This window comes from Hemitrygon akajei, chromosome 30, assembly GCF_048418815.1.
Source record: "Hemitrygon akajei chromosome 30, sHemAka1.3, whole genome shotgun sequence".
NCBI classification, from domain to species: Eukaryota; Metazoa; Chordata; class Chondrichthyes; order Myliobatiformes; family Dasyatidae; genus Hemitrygon; species Hemitrygon akajei.
This window is the reverse complement of record NC_133153.1, coordinates 35,105,950-35,122,311: the sequence shown is the minus strand read 5'-3', so window position 1 is coordinate 35,122,311 and position 16,362 is coordinate 35,105,950. Positions and strand designations below refer to the sequence as shown.

General features: G+C 42.5%; 1 protein-coding gene across 7 annotated transcripts in view; it reads right to left on the bottom strand.

Moving 5' to 3' along the window:
* akap13 (A-kinase anchoring protein 13) overlaps positions 1-16,362 on the bottom strand; it is a 554,439-nt gene that overhangs the window by 410,013 nt on the left and 128,064 nt on the right. For 6 of the 7 annotated variants that reach the window (XM_073032598.1, XM_073032600.1, XM_073032601.1 and 3 more), the window contains exon 3: positions 2,900-2,943. In XM_073032598.1, coding sequence (XP_072888699.1) covers positions 2,900-2,932 — 33 coding nt within the window. In that variant the 5' untranslated portion in view covers positions 2,933-2,943. The remainder of the gene's footprint in view (positions 1-2,899; positions 2,944-16,362) is intronic. The other variant, XM_073032599.1, reaches the window with a different exon arrangement.

The following is a 16,362-nucleotide window of genomic DNA, read 5'->3' as shown; positions in this document are numbered from 1 at the left end:
ATGGCAACCACTTGGCATGTCACCACAAGAAATTGCAAAGTTGTGGACACAGCTCAGTCTATCATGGAAACCAGTCTGCCCTTCATAGATCCTATCTATACTTCTCATTGCTTTGGTAAAGCAGACAGCATAATCAAAAGACCCCAGACTACTTAGACATTCTCACTTCTCCCCCACCACCAACCATTTGGCAGAAGATCCAAAACCCCAAAAGCACGTACCACCAAACACAAAGACAACCTCTACCCTTCTGTTGTCAGACTATTGAATGGTCCCCTAGCACAATTAGATAGACACTTCTCATAATCACCCTTATTTTGTTCCTTATACTTTATTGCCTTTCTTCACTTTCTCTGTAACTGTAACACTTTATTCTGCATTCTGTCAATGCTTTTTCCTTGTACTAGCTCCATGTATTGACGGATAAAATTATCTGTATGGATGGCATGCAAATCAGTTTTCATGGTCTCCCCATACATGTGACAGTAATAAACCAATTGGCAATTTAATATTGGAAAATAGTCCTTTATTAAATTTATGTTATTTCTGATTTTTCAGGTGTTTGAAATCTGGAGAAACATAGGAGGAACTCAGTGGGTCAGGTAGCATCTACAGAGGGAAATGAACAGGTGACATTTCGTGCAGAGTTCTTTTATCAAAACAAAAACAGATTTTACCCAGGGCTTCCATCTCCATGTCCAAGCCTCCCAGCGATGATCCCAGGTACCATCATTCTCTTGACATGCCCCTTTACTTTCCAGTCCTGATGAAGGGTCTAAGCGTTATATATCGACTATTTATTCCCCTACATAAATGCCGCCTGACCTGCTGAGCTTCTCCCACGTTTTGTGTGTTGCTCAGGGTTTCCAGCAATTGCAGAACATCTTGTGTTTACGTGTTTATATTTTTAAAAATTTGGCCAATATCCTCGACCTAACAACGTCGTAGCTGGGTTGCAGTAGAAACAGTGTGATTAGTCACTTTGCCGCTGGGGTCAGAGGTCAGAGAGCCAGTCCCCGCCCATCTCACCACAAAATGAAACTACAGCCCGGTCTCGCCTCTAATCACTGAGAAATGCCAACATGAAGACCACCCCTAGTTACTCTGGCTTGAATGCAAGAGGGTAAATAGCTGAACATGTTTGCACTCACACAGCAACAGATAACCAAGTAACATAATAATCAACTGGATGAGGCATTAGAAGTCAGCTCCACGCCAGAGCAGCTTTGCTTCAGCCAACCTTCGAACCAATACAAAAACATTCCCTTAAACTGTGCCACCATTTGATTAAGTTCCCTCTTGAGAAGAGGCGCTAATAAAGGGTAGAAACAGCAATCACCACTTTTCTTTGACACAAGACATTCGGCAGATTATAAACACTAAATTCTGCAGGTGATAGAAATCCAGACCAACACACACACACACACACACACGCAAAGTGCTGGAGGAACTCAGCAGGTCAGGCAACATCTATTGAGGTGAATGGAGATGAATATAGAGTTGACATTTCAGATGAGACCCTTGATCAAGAATGGCAAAGGGAGAGGAAGCCAGGAAAAGGTGGGGGCAATAGGATGAGTGCAAATGGGTCTATTGTCCTCCATCAGATTTCTCTTTCAGCCTTTTAACTTTTCCACCTATCACCTTGCAGCTTCTCATACCAGCCATGCCACACCCCCTTACCTGGTCTCACCTAGATGCTGCCAAACCTAAATTCCACCAGTATTTTGTGTGATTCTTTTCTTCATGCTCATCATAATGGGCGACATGTTAACGTAAACCTTTACAGCAATCACACATCAGGTTTCGATTCCTGCCATTGTCTGTTAGTAGTTTCTACACTCCCCCGATGACCGTGGGGCTTTCCTCTGTGTGCTCTAGTTTCCTCCCACATACCAAAGGCGTACAGGTTAGGGTTAAGTTATGGGAACGCTATGTTGGCGCTATGCACGCCCCCAGAACATCATCAGACTGTGATGCAAACAACACATTTCACTGTTTGATATACATGTGACAAATTAAGCCAATGTCATCAGGATGAAGGTCAGCTACAGTGCATGTACATACAAAACCTTTCCTAATATTCTCTAACAATACACCTTCTCCCCTAAACGCAAGAGATTCCACCCCAGCAGCACAGGATACCCACCAGGATACTGCCTGGATGAGAGCACTTTATTTACCTCCAGAAAGGGTGCTCTTGGTGTTCCTGGAGAAGAGGAGGGGGAGAGGATGATTCGACTGAAGGACACAAGGTGAGGTGAGATTAGCACAGATGGACAATGACATGAGCACAGGCAAGATGGGTCAAAGGCCAGATACCGTTCTCTGAAACCATGATGGCAATCATGACTATTGATTCCATTTCAGCCCTCTGCCTTTGCTAGATTCTTTGAGTGCACACCAAGAGATTCTGCAGATGGTGGAAATCCAGAGCAACACCAACACACACACACACACACACACACAAAAAATGATTCTGGCTTCAACCCCCCGCCCTTCCTTTCCATTCCTGATGAAGGATCTCAGCCTGAAACATCAACTATGTAATCCCCTCTCTAGATGCTGCCCAACCTGCTGAGTTCCTCCAGCATGTGTTGCTCTGAGAACTAATTCTGAGTCTGAGCAATTTCTGGCTGTTGCCCACTCGAAGACTACCGAACCTCATTTCACTTCGGATGCTAACAGCGAGTAGAAAGAGAATGTCAGTCCCTGATCCTGGTGCTTTACTGAAACAATGATAAAATAACCAAACACATTATGCAATGGTATTTACAGCACAAGAGCTGTAAAAGAGCTGACTAATGCTTAGAGAATCATCCAGAGTATTAAACAACAGTTTCAGACTCCAGGGAATATTTAAGTCTTGTTTCTTTATATAAAAAAAGGTCTTACTTACATACAATGGTGCTTGATTTGGTGTGAGTTTCATGACAGAAGCTGCTGGAACAAGAGGAAACACGGCAAGTTATTTTTTAAGTCAAAGTTACTCAGTAACATTTAGCCATAAACCATGCATGGGTTAGGAATTTAATCACAATGATTCAACTATGATCACATGACTTCTTCCCCTCCCCACCACTGCCCCAAGTTTAGACGCTTCTCACTGAACGTCAAGCTTTTCTTCAGAAACAGAACAGGCTGCAGTTTCTGTACAGTCTACCAACCCTACCTTCTTTGAATGACTAAGATAATATGGTCTGATGTGGCAGCACTAATTCATGTGGCAACAAATAGAATAAAAGGTACTAGGTATGATAAGTTGATTGGTCTCAACATAACAGTACTAGACTTGGTCAAGATCATCAGGCTTTGGAGAAGACAAGAAACCAGCCAAGGCTCCAAACTCTGTTAAAACAATCTCCATTAAAGGTTTGTTAGCAAATCCCATCATAAAGAATCAGGTTTGTCTATAATATCTCCATCTTACATTTATACACCTCCTTTAAATGTAAACACCTACAGTAGAATGACTAAAGTAAAAGTCGGGAGGTACATCTGGTGAAATTAGAGTCATACGGTACTAGAGCACAGAAGATCATAGTAAATTGATTACCAAAATAGATTATGTTCCTTAAGGTTGTTATAGCTGGGGGTGGTAATGGGGACATGCACCCACTACCTATTAAATGCTCCCAATGGCATGTGCCTCTGACAACCAAGTCCAGCTCCTGGCCTTCACATGTGGCTTAGCTACTAAGCCCGGCAGAACCAGTTCTATTGACAGGAGAAGGGGCAAAGGGGATCACTGGTGCCTTAAAAACAATTACTTGTGGCAGATGGGGCTCGTCAGCTGAGATTGGCAGATCATCTAGGAGAAGGGGAACTGACATCAAACCTCCGCTGCCTTGTGGCTATAGCCATTCATGGGGAAGGCTTCAGGAGTAAACCAAGAGGGAAAAATCCAGAGCTGGAGTCCCTAAGGCAAGCCTACGTTGAGTTCAACACTGACTGGCAACTCCAGTGATGCTGCTGGTACCAAATTGCATCAGTCTGTACCATTCCTTTGGGTTCATCAGATGCATGAAGAGGGGGAGCTTGCTACATGGGCAACAGCTTGCTCTCCATATCCTACTGCCCTGTGTACCTAGACAGCTAGGACACAATATCCATGGTCAACTCCGAGTGACAGAAGCCTCACCTCACATTATCTTACCATAGATTACCCTGAGATTCACTTTCTTTCAGGCCTTTACAGGAAAATAAAGAAATACACCAGAATTGATGAAAAGCTACACATAACAACTAACAACCAATGTGCAAAAGACAAACTGTGCGAAGAAAAAAATAAAAACTGAGAAACGGAATGCTCGAAAGGGAACCAGAGCACAGCTGGTCTGTGGCAATTTGTTTCATCATGCCTCGTCCCATCTATCCACACCTGGACCACAATCCTCCACAGCCCGCTCATCCCTGAACTTATCAGAACTTCTCTTAAATGTTGGGATTGAACCTGCATCCACCACTTCTTCTGACAGCTTGTTTCACAACTCTGAGAAAAAAAGCTTTCCTTCAAACTCCCCTTCAATACTTCACCTCTCACCTGAACCTATGACCTCTCATTCTAGTCTTGCCCTCATGTGAAAATCCTGCACGTGTATAGCTTATCTATACCCCTTAATTTGTACAGCTCTACAACAGGGGCTCCCAACTTTTTATGCCATGGAGCCTTAACATTAACCGAGGGGTCCATGGACCCCAGGTTGGGAACCCCTGCTCGACAAGATCTCCCCTCCTCCTATGATCCAGGGAATTATGTCTCAATCTATTTATCTTTTCCTCTATCTCAGGTCCTCGAGTCCCGGCAACACCAATATAAATTTTCTCTGCACTTTTTCAAGCTTATTCGAAGGTTTATTTATTAACAAAGTGTACAACTTGAAATTCTTCAGTTCTCTAGGTAGCCATGAAACCAAGTAAAGAAAAGAAAGGGAGCATGATCATCAGCCCCCAAATATCCCCTCCCCGAACATTGGCTTGCACCCCATCCTGCAGCCTTCTCATCACAGGTTTCTGCCTCCAGGAATCCCCTGAGTCTGCAGAGCACTGGAACACCCAATTTCCAAACAGCAAATCACAGGCTCCAGCAGTCCCAGAGTCACATCTGAGGCAAAAAACAAACAAACATAAAAGACATAAAAGAAGTGAAATAAAAGGCTTCATGGTCTAGCCAAAAGATGCCGACCATAGGAGCATTGTACACAGGTGCCACCTTGACCAGAAAGTTGATAATTTCTCCTGTAGTTAGGTGACCAGAACAGTACGCAATAATCCAAAACTGCCTCACCATCATGTTAAATAACTTCAGCATTATATCCCAACCCCGTACTCAATACTCGGATTTGTGCCAAAGTTGTTCAGAGAAACCAGGTTATCTGGGATAAGAGGCTTGGATTGCCAATGTCTACTGGGATGCTCCAAGTTTGGCCTTGGAGAGTCAGATGAACCTAACAGACTTGCCTGCTGCCACCCACTGTGGAAGTCAACCAAAGAAGCAACGGGCATCCTCTTCAGGAGAGGAGAGAACACCACGCATTGGAACAGTGTCAAATATATGTCTCATTAGAACAGCACTCTCCCTTTCCCTTCATAGTCATTTCTACTTCCTAATCTCCTCCACCCTACTCATAAAATAAACCGGTTAACAGCCTTTGTTGACAAAGCACTGCTTCCTGAACTTCAGATGAGAGACAGCGTCAGGATTTCATTAATCAGCCGCTGCATCATTTCTTTCCCTGGCTCGAACAATAGCTCTTAATGTAATCTGAGTGGCAAATAGCCTTGAGTCATCTCGGGGTGCCCTGCTGTTGCCGCAGAGATTTATACCATTTCCTGTTCTGCATTAGCTTCCTTTAAAAGTCTGACGTGAAAAGACTAGAGGACATAAGGGCAGAATTCAGCCATTTGGCCCATCAAGTCTGCTTCATTATCCCTTTCTGGACCCTCTTCAATGTTTGCACCCCTCAGAAAAGGGGCCCAAAACTGCTCTCAATACTCCAAATGCAGTCTGACCAATGCCTTATAGAGCCTCAGGGGTGCCCTGCTGTTACCTCAGATTTATGCCATCTCTGGTTCTGTTTTGGCTTACATTAAAACTCTGACATGAAAATTATGGACCAGAAAGAGAAATCAGAGGAAAGAGGAATCAAGAGAAATCAAGAGGAAAGTAACATTTTAAATATCATTTGAAAACGATGATTTGAGTAACCTGCCAGGCAGAGGAACGGAAATGATAATACTCAAGCGTTTTAAAGTGTAGTTTGAACGTAGGGTAAGCAAGCTGGAGAGCTAATGAAGGAAGTTCCAATGCTCTCGACTTTCACTTGTGCTCTTAATTTAGAGAGCACAATGAACGCCTTTTTTTTTACAGAAAATACTTAATTCACATGCAGTGCCTGTGGCCAAAAGGAACGGCTACACTTGATGTTCCTTCTGCTTCAGACATTTACCAAAAACAAAAAGAGCGTAACATGCTTTTAGCTAGGCTTCAGTCACAACCACAGACATGGACACAGAAAGGAACTCCTGAAAAAAAAACTGTCAGGTTGGCACATTCAAATAAGGAAATATTGTTTGTGATAATCAAACCAATCAAGTGCAAGAGCAATCTTATTAAGTCTGAGGAGAAATAAACCCCAAGGCTTGTAGACAGAAGGTAAAAAGGTAAAGATGAACTTTATTTGTCTTATCTGCAGTACTGGGCAAAAGTCTTAGGTATATATGAGCTAGGATGACTAAGACTTTTGCACGGTTCTGTAATAATTTTGTTTTGCACTATTCTGCTGCCACAAAAAAAAATCAAATTCCATGACATGTGTGTGTGATGATAAACCTGATTCTGATATGGGTGTCAGTTGTGGACTGATATTGGGAAGGAGGTAGGGAGAGCAGAATCATAGTTGAGAAAAGGGGAAGGGAGAAGGGAGGGAGCGGGAAGCACCCGAGACACATTCTGTAATGATCAATAAGCCAATTGTTTGGAATCAAATGACCTTGTCTTGGGGCTGGGTGTGTCTGCACTTGCACCACACCCCCCCCCCCCGGCCCCAGCACTCCTTCACTGCCACGTGTCCCCCACCCTTCCCATGGTGCTCCACCCTCACTATTCCCAACATCCTTCACTCCCAGCAGGTTTACAAACTTGCTCTCTGCTCCACGTTGACAAATGCAGTACTGTGCACAAGTCTAGCTGTATATATATGTGTCTAAGACTTTTGTACAGGACTGGATATACAGTGAAATGCATCACTGTGTCAAATCAAATAAATGAGGATGTGCTGGGGGTAGCCAGCTAGTGTTGCCATGCTTCAAGCACCAACATATCGTGCCCACAACTCACCAACCCTAACCTGGAATGTGGGAGGAAACCAGAGCACCTGAAGGAAGCCCAAATGGTCACAGGGAGAAGTTACAACTCCTTACAGACCTACAGGAATTGAACGCCAGCCTCTCAGCTGGCACCTCAAGCCATTGCACTAAACATTATAATACCACATCACCCTAATGTACCCAACGAACTGCAATACGCAGGATGGTAGCAAGGTTCATTTAAGTATTTGAGTGTTATCCTTTTCCCCTAAAGTTGGGCACAATAGAGATTTAGCATTGAAAAAAGTTGGGCTTTCCTGCTTCCCAGAAAGCCTCAACTCCTCATTGCAAAGCCCACAAGAACGATGCATTGGAAGGCTGGTTAACATTGCTCATTAGATGGCAATCAATTAGATGGCACTTTTCACTATGAATACGACAATTATGGGCCCAAATCATCCTTCAAGGTATCAGCACACAATCCCTGCTTTAAATAAAAACACAAAATGCTGGCAGAACTCAGCAGGCTAGACAGCATCTATGGGAGGAGGTAGTGACGACGTTTCGGGCCGAAACCCTTCATCAGGAGTGAAGTAACATGGGGTGGTCGAGGGGGGATAAGAAGTGGGGGGGAGGGATGAAGTAGAGAGCTGGGAAATGATAGGCTGAAGGGAAATGGGCTAGGGGGAAGGTGGAGGATTATGGGAAATAAAAGAGAAAGCAAGTTAGGGCTGGGGGGAGATTATAGTGAGGGGGGAAAAGAGAGAGAAAGAGAACCAGACTAAAATTATAGATAGGGATGGTGTATTAACAGAGGTCTGTGAGTTGAATGTTCACGCCGGCAGGTAGGAGGCTACCTAGGCGAGAGATAAGGTGTTGCTCCATCAACCTGCGTGTGGCCTCATCTTGATGGTAAATCTCTGCTTTAACTTCAACCAAGTACTCCATGATTAAGCTGAGAATAAAGTCAGGTCTTGGCCGCTCTGTGATTCATAATGACATCAAAAGAACAATGGCACGATCTGAAAGACAGGAAGTGTCATATGATCCAACCCAACGAGGCAGTCAAATAACTTTCCATCTGAAGTGCACCACTGTCTCAGTTCCAGACTGAGATACCAGGTCACATCATTTGTCACAGTATCAGTTGTCTCTCACACTTAGCATGCTTGGCTCCCAGTCAGAAAGTGTGGGTTTAAGTCTGCCAACTCTCCAGTGTAACGTTAAGCCAATGCAGTATCCATCAACAGAGAGACTCTTTTTTTCAGAACAAGGTACTAAACCTGGTTGATTCAATTGCACATTGATTGTACTGTATTGCAAATTAATTTTATTGCATTTATTTGTTCTACTGTGAATGCTTGCAAAAAATAAAAGGATCTCAGGGTATTATTTGGTGACACATAAGAAATTTACTTTGAACCTTGTCTGCCCTCTGAGGTGGATGAAAAAGATTCCATGTGACTGCACAGCAGATCATCAGTGATGGGGAGGCTAATATTTGTCCCTTCAGTCATCGACGTTAACCGCATATAATCTCGCCATTACAGACAGTTGTGCAGATCCGCCTCCTCAAAATCGTCTTCTGGATGACAATCCATACAACTGCGCTTCAAAAAACATTCGCTTGTAAGCAGTTTAGGGAGGATCAGATGCAGATACAGATGTCAGCTTTTCTTTCTTTAGAGTCCACAAATGAATGCTGAATGTAGGAAGTAAGGCAAAATCCAGCTGACAAAAATTGCACGTGCAACCACACAGTTGAATATAATTTAAAAAAGGAATAATTTTTAAACTGTCAGTCTTGGCTAAGGCTAGACTGAGAAAGGAAAGTTCAAAGTGCCTTCTGTGTAACCACACTCACCACAACAGAGACAAGAAGAGAATGAGTGAAAAATAAAAGAACAAAATATAACACAAATGCTTACTTGTTTTGTGTTTCTGCAGGCTTTCAATACCCCTTTTGAAATTAAGTTGTGAACAACAAGTTCAGTATTGATGGATTCACTTAACTCTTCTGCAATCACGAAAAAGGATTCTAATCTCTAAAAGCAGCAAGATATCACAACTGAGTCATGAGTTTCTCAGGAAAGATAAACCAGATAAGTGAAGGGAAGTGCCTCAATTGTAAACTGCCAATGAAACTGTATCTGTTGAGGCAGAGGGAGTAGCAATTTTTCAGGTTGAGAAGCTCAGTCAGGACGGATCCGGGGAATGATTAGCACTTACTTCATCCCTCCCTCTCACCTCTTTATACAGGCCAAGTCCTCAACCCAAAACGCCAACTATCGCTCGTCTCCACAGAAGCTGCCTGACCCACCGAGTTTCTCCAGTAGTTTGCTTTTTTGCTCCAGATTTCAGCATCTGGAATTGGGAAAGCCTAAATTCTACTAGCTCTATCATGGAGCAGATGAAAGTCTCCTTATGGCTTTTCTTTTGAACTACAGTAAGACAGCAGCCTATTGATTTGAGTTTCCCGAGCTCACCTCTGGACCTTCTGGGGTCAGTTCTGCAGATCCAAAGCAGACCTTTCGGCCCACTGGGTTAGCGCCAGCCATCCCCCTGGATATTCTAGGATCCAGTAAAACAAAACCCTGCATACTTACTCTTTGCTGAGCAAACAGCTTAAGCTTTAGGAAGTAGCATAGGAATTCTGTCATTTCTCTGCCAAACCATTGAGTAGCACAGGTTAAACAGAACTCCAAAATGGGGAATAACACAACCTCCTTATAGTCCACGGTCTCTCCAGGTGCCCACAAGCTAACATCCCACACGCCGCCCCAGGACCACAGCCCGTCTGCGGTGAAGCTTCAACTATCTGTACTTGGCCACCAGGCCAAGGTAAACTAAGGATGGAAATGTACATTGGCAAACCACCAGCTGAAGTCTCATTAGGACGATGGGAATGGAGTGCAGTAATATGCTAATCTAAAGCACATCCATTGGATTGGCTCTAGTACAGGCATTACACTAACATGTACTGTATATGTACATGTTCACGTGGAACATACAAAGTGCTGTTCTCCAACTTCAAAACATTAAACTAATTCAAAGGAAGACAAGGTAGTCAAAATAGTATGACTTCGTATGCAATTCACGTTTTTATACATAAAAACCATAGCGAATTATTTAAACAAACAAGAATGTTTAATCAATATGGATATCTATAGATTAAGCATTCAATATACACACACATACAGATTACTGAAATATTAAATACACAACAAAGTTTGCAGACTGTTAATCTAATCTGGTGTAGGTGAGGCTCCAGACGTGTAAAACTTGGCCGATGCTTTTTGCCGCCAAAATGGTCCACCAAGCTGCTTTGTTTCTTTAAAGATTACCTTTGTTTGCCACCTATGCATTGAAAGTAACAGAGAAGTGTGTTATTTGAGTCAACGCCCAAATAGCTAATGATGTGCTGGGAGCAGCCCACAAGCGTCTCACTAACGCTACCCCTGTGTCTATGAAACGTGGGCGAAAATCAAAGCCCCGGGAGGAAAGCCGCACACGGTCACGAGAGAACACACAAACTCGTTACAGACAGCGGAAGGAATGGAGCCTCAACCGGTGATTGGTGGCACCATAAACCAATTGTGCTGACCGCTAAGTTACTGAAGAGCAAGCAAGGATAAGTAAGAAATGTCAGCCTCACCAATAATATTCATATCCTGTGAATGATTATTACAGAAAGAACACTTTTTTGGCCATATTTTACACATTTTTATTTATCTGATATTAGAACAGATACCATTACCCTTGAGAGAGTCGAGAATCGAGCAAAATTATTATTCCGAGGATCAAGAATTTAAGTTATGAGGCAAGGTTAAGGAAGTTGGCCTCTTCCCCTCAAGAGTAAGGTCACAGAATGAAAGCCGATATACAAGCAAACTGTTGGCTGTGGTTCAGGGCCGACATACCAGGTACTCCACAGAGAAACAAAATTAGGAAGGCGTAGAAGGAACCTCAGTGGGGATGTTTTCAACAGCCGTGCAGTACGAAGAACACACACAGGAGGCTCTGAGCTCCTTCAGGGTCACTGCTTTAGACATGGATATGCGAACTCCGATCAATTTTGCTTGTTACTGCATGGGACATATTTCTCCCAATTTCATTGGGCAAGTTTTTTTTCCCCTCATTCCTACACTAATGCGGTTACAGTTTCAAAGCCATGCATTTTTGAGACTTTGTGCTCAGGAGGAAGTAGATGGATCACATTGGTTCCATGTTATTAAATATACAAATTAGGAAGAGGCCATTCAATCCCTCAAAGCTTGCTGGGTCATCTAATAAGATATTAGCTGATCTGATCACAACCTCAACTTCAGATTTCTCTCCACACACAGTAGCCTTTCAACCCCATACTAATCAAGAATCTACAGTACTGTGCAAAAGTCTTGGACACCCTAGATTTTTTTTAAAATACAAGTTTTGTTTTAGATGTTTTTTGTCTGCTGCATTAGTGTACCAATAGAAAATAGCAAGTTTTAGATTTCCATTCATTTTCCAAAAAAATAAATGTTACAGATAAATTTTTGTATTTTGTTTAAAAAATAAGATTAAATAACAGACCACTTTTCAAATAAAAACTTGATTACTTTGTAGGCACATAGTCCAGTGCACGATTAAACAAAGATAAACAAACAAGATGCTAATAATCAATGATATAATGAGTTGAATGAACTAAGCTGATTAACTGAAACAGAAATGGATGTAGAAGGAATCTAACTGGGCGAAGGACAACCAAACTAAACAGTAAGGGTGGAACAGATGTGACAGTTTAATACCAATTCTTACACCAAGGCAACAGTGAGCATCGCAACAAGTTGGTTATCCTGCATCAGCAAGGTCTGTCACAAGCAAGGATTTTGCAGCAGACAGGAGTTTCAAGATGCACTGTCCAAGCTCTTCCAAAGCACAAAGGAACGGGCAATGTTGAGGACCAGAAATGCAGTTGCCAGCCATGGAAACGGAGTGCAAGAGATGAGAGATATGCCAAACCAACGTCCAGCACTGCTATCAGCTCTGAACTCAGAAACCCCTGGAACCCAAGTATACCCCACTATGGTCTGGAGAAGTCTTATCAGAAGTAGTCTTCATAGAGGAGTTGCTGCCAAAAAGCTCCTCTAAACTCACCTACACACAAAAGCACAAAGACTGGGGTGCTGAACAATGGCAGCAAGTGCTCTGAACTGATGAGTCAAAGTTTGACATTTTTGACTCAAACTGGAGGCAGTTTGCCCATAGAAGAGCTGGAGAGTGCTACACGGTTGAGTGTCTACAGCCAACGGTAAAGCACGGCGAAGGTTCCCTACAGGTTTGGGGTGGCATTTCTGCAAATGGAGCTGGTGATCTGGTCATAATTAAGGGAATCCTCAATGCTGAGAAGTACAAGCAGACTCTTAGCTATCACGCAGTACTATCAGAGAGGCGTCTGATCTGTCCCAACTTCATTCTGCAGCAGGACCCCCGCATACGGCCAAGGTCATAATCGTCAGTGAAATGAAGAACTAACTCCGCAGCAGTTGGTACGGCCTCCACACAGCCCAGATCTCAACATCTTTGAGGCTGTCTGGGACTACCTGAAGAGGCAGAAGGAAGTGAGACAGCCAGTGTCTGCAGAAGAACAGTGGCAAGTTCTCCAAGATGCTTGGAACAACTTACCAGCCAATTTTCTTATAAAACGGAATGGTGTAAAGGCAAAGTGTGGTCGCACAAAATACCGATCTTATTTAGTTTTTTTTTGAAAAACTGTTTACTGCTCTTTATAGGTATTTTTGATGTTTAGAAACTTCTCATTTATTTTTGAAAGCATCTTCACTCTACATATTGTTTTTCCCCCACATTTGCCTTAGACTTTTGTGTAGTACTCAATGGCCACTTTATTAGGTACCCTGCTCCTTAATGTAAATACCTAATTAGCCAATCATGTGGCAGCACCTCAGTGCATGAAAGCATGCAGACATGGTCAAGAACTTCAGTTGTTGTTCAGACCAAACATCAGAATGGGGAAGAAATGTGATCTGAGTGGCAGTGACCATGGAATGATTGATGGTGCCAGACAGGATGGTTTGAGTATCCCAGAATCTGATCTCCTAGGATTTTCGCGCACAACAGTCTCTAGAGTTTAAAGAGAATTATGCAAAAAACAAAAACAAAACATCTCGTGAGTGGCAGTTCTATAAGTGAAAATACCTTGTTAATGAGAGAGGTCAGAGGAGAATGACCAAACTGGTTCAAGCTGAGAGGAAGGTGACAATAACTCAAATAACCATGTGTTACAACAGTGGTGTGCATCTCTGAACACTGAGCATGTAGCATCCTGAAGTGGATGGGCTACAGCAGCAGCAGACAACACACTGGGGTCCATTCTCTTACCTAATAAAGTGGCCACTCAATCTCTGCCTTAAAAATATCCAAAGTCCATGCTTCCTTTATCCTTTGAGAAGTTTCAAGGTCTTGCAACTCAATAAAAATATCAGCTTGTGATAAATAAAGGGTTCCTTATTTAAACAGCAACTCCTATTTCCAGGTTCTCCCACAGGACAAAATATCCTTCCGATATCCACCCTGGCAAAACCTCTCAAGATCTAATATTTCAGTCAAGTCCTTTCACACTATCCAGTTCAGTAGCCGAAAGACTAGCCTGCCAAACTCTTTGACAAAGCAATCTACCCATTCCGGGAGCGGTCTTGTAAAACTGCTCTGACACAATCACATCCATTAAAGATTCCGACACCGTGCACAGTACTTCTAATGCGGATTTTCACCAGTGTCATCTATAATTGAAACATGACCTCACCGTTTTCCATTAAATTCCTTTTGCAAGAAACAGTAACAGTCTGTTAGCTTTCCAGATCATTTGCCGTACCTGGTTTCCTCCCACATTCTCAAAAAAAAAGACTTTTGGGTTAGGATTAGTGAATTGTCGGCATGCTAAATTGGTGCCAGATACATGGTGACACTTGTAGGCTCCCACCCCCCAACACATTACAAATTATTATGCAAGTGACGCATTTCACTATGTTTCAATGTACGTGTGACAAATAAACTAACCTTACAGTTAATGTTCTTGTTTACCAGATTCCAGAGCTCTACAATCTCCCACCATTTAGACATAGTTTATATTTTTCTGCTAAAATTTCACATTTCCCCATATTATACTCTATTTTCCCATTCAATTGATCTGTATCCTTTTCATATCCAGATGCTTGTCTGCACTTCCCACTGCCTTAGGAACACAGCCAACATAATCAAGGTTCCCTCCCCAGCCCAGTCACTCTTCTCCACTCCTCCATTGCGCAGAAGATACAATAACATGAGAACGCACGCCACCAAGCTCAAGGACAGCCTTTATCCTGCTCTTCAAAGACTCCTGAACAGAGCTCTTGTACCAGAATGAGGAACTTCAAATTCCGAGATGTTTCTATTTCAGAGGATCTGTCCTGGACCCAGCATGGAAGTGCAACTGTGAAGAAAGCACGGCAGCGCCTCTATTTCCTTAGGAGTCTGCAGAGATTCAGCATGACACCTAAAACGGACAAGCTTCTACAAGATGTGTAGTGGAGAGAGTATTGATTGGCTGCATCACTGCCTGGTATGGAAACACCAGTGCCTTTGAACAGAAAATCCAACAAAAGTTAATGGATTCAGCTCAGTACATCACAGGTAAAGTCCTCTCAACCATTGAGCACATTTACATGAAATGCTGCCATCAGAGACCTCCACCACCAGGCCACGTTCTTCTCACCATCAGGGAGAAGGTAGAAAAACCAAAGGATTCTCACCACAGGTTCAAGAGCAGTTATCACCCCATAACCATCAGGTTCTTGAATAAAAGGGAATGACTACACTCACTCGCCCCACCAATTAACTCACTTTAAGAACTCTACTCATGTTCTACTTATTTATTGCTATTTATTTATATTCACATTTGCACAGCTTGCTGTCTTCTGCACTCTAGTTGATCTTCCATCAATTCTTTTATAGTCACTATATAGATTTGCTGAGTATGTCCACTGGAAAATGAATCTCAGGGTTGTATATGGTGACATATATGTACTTTGACTTTGAACTCTTTCTTTCTCAATGTACCTTATCATGACCATTGCCATTTGTCTACCTGCACTTCACTTTCTCAGTAACTGCAACTCTTTAGGTACTGCATTCCACTGAGTTTTCATTTTGTTCTATCTTGATTTACTTATAGTATGATCTGTTTGGATGGCTGGCAAGTAAGCTTTTCACTGTATCAGAAAAACATCATTTACCAGTTGTTGCCTCTTTATGTCCACTTCACAACTTACTTGTGCGCTTTTTTGTGCTAGTGTATTTAGCAACCATATCTTTGCTTCCTTCATTGAAGCAATTTCTAAAAATTATAGAAAGTTATGACCTCAGTACTAACGTCAGTGGCACACAATTTGTACTATCTTAACCAGAAGACAACTAGCTTTTGCCTACTGTTTTTTGTTAGCCAGTCAAATCTTCTACATGCAATGTCACCTCATATACTGTGAGCTTTTATTTCTAGAATTAAATTGAATACAACCCTTATTAAAAATGTTTTTTTGAAAATTCTGGTGCATCTATCCATTGCCATTTATCCACAGCACATCTTCAAAGAACCCCAACAAATTGGTCAGACAATTACCCTTTCACAAAACCATGCTGAATTTTGCCCACTTGTCATGAATTTATCAAAATCTCCTCCCATAACATTAACAGCACACATCTTTTTCTCTCAATCATAGACATGTGTTTAAGCAGTCCAAAGGTTCCTGCTCTTCCTTCCTCCCTTGTAACAGAACTTGCATTTGTCCAGGACAAAAAAATAGAGCAAGACAAATCACTGCAAAAGCTCCCTTCTGGAAAGTGCTATAGGGTTATTAATACAAAAACATAGCAACATTTTCAGCCTGCTGGTGGTGTAATGGCATCAGCACCAGACTTCAAAGAGAATGGTCCTGAGTTCGAATCCGGCTGGCTCCTTGCACGCTTTCCATCCATGCTGGATTGAGTGTCGAGCTAGCAGCCTGGCCGTGTAAAAAGCAG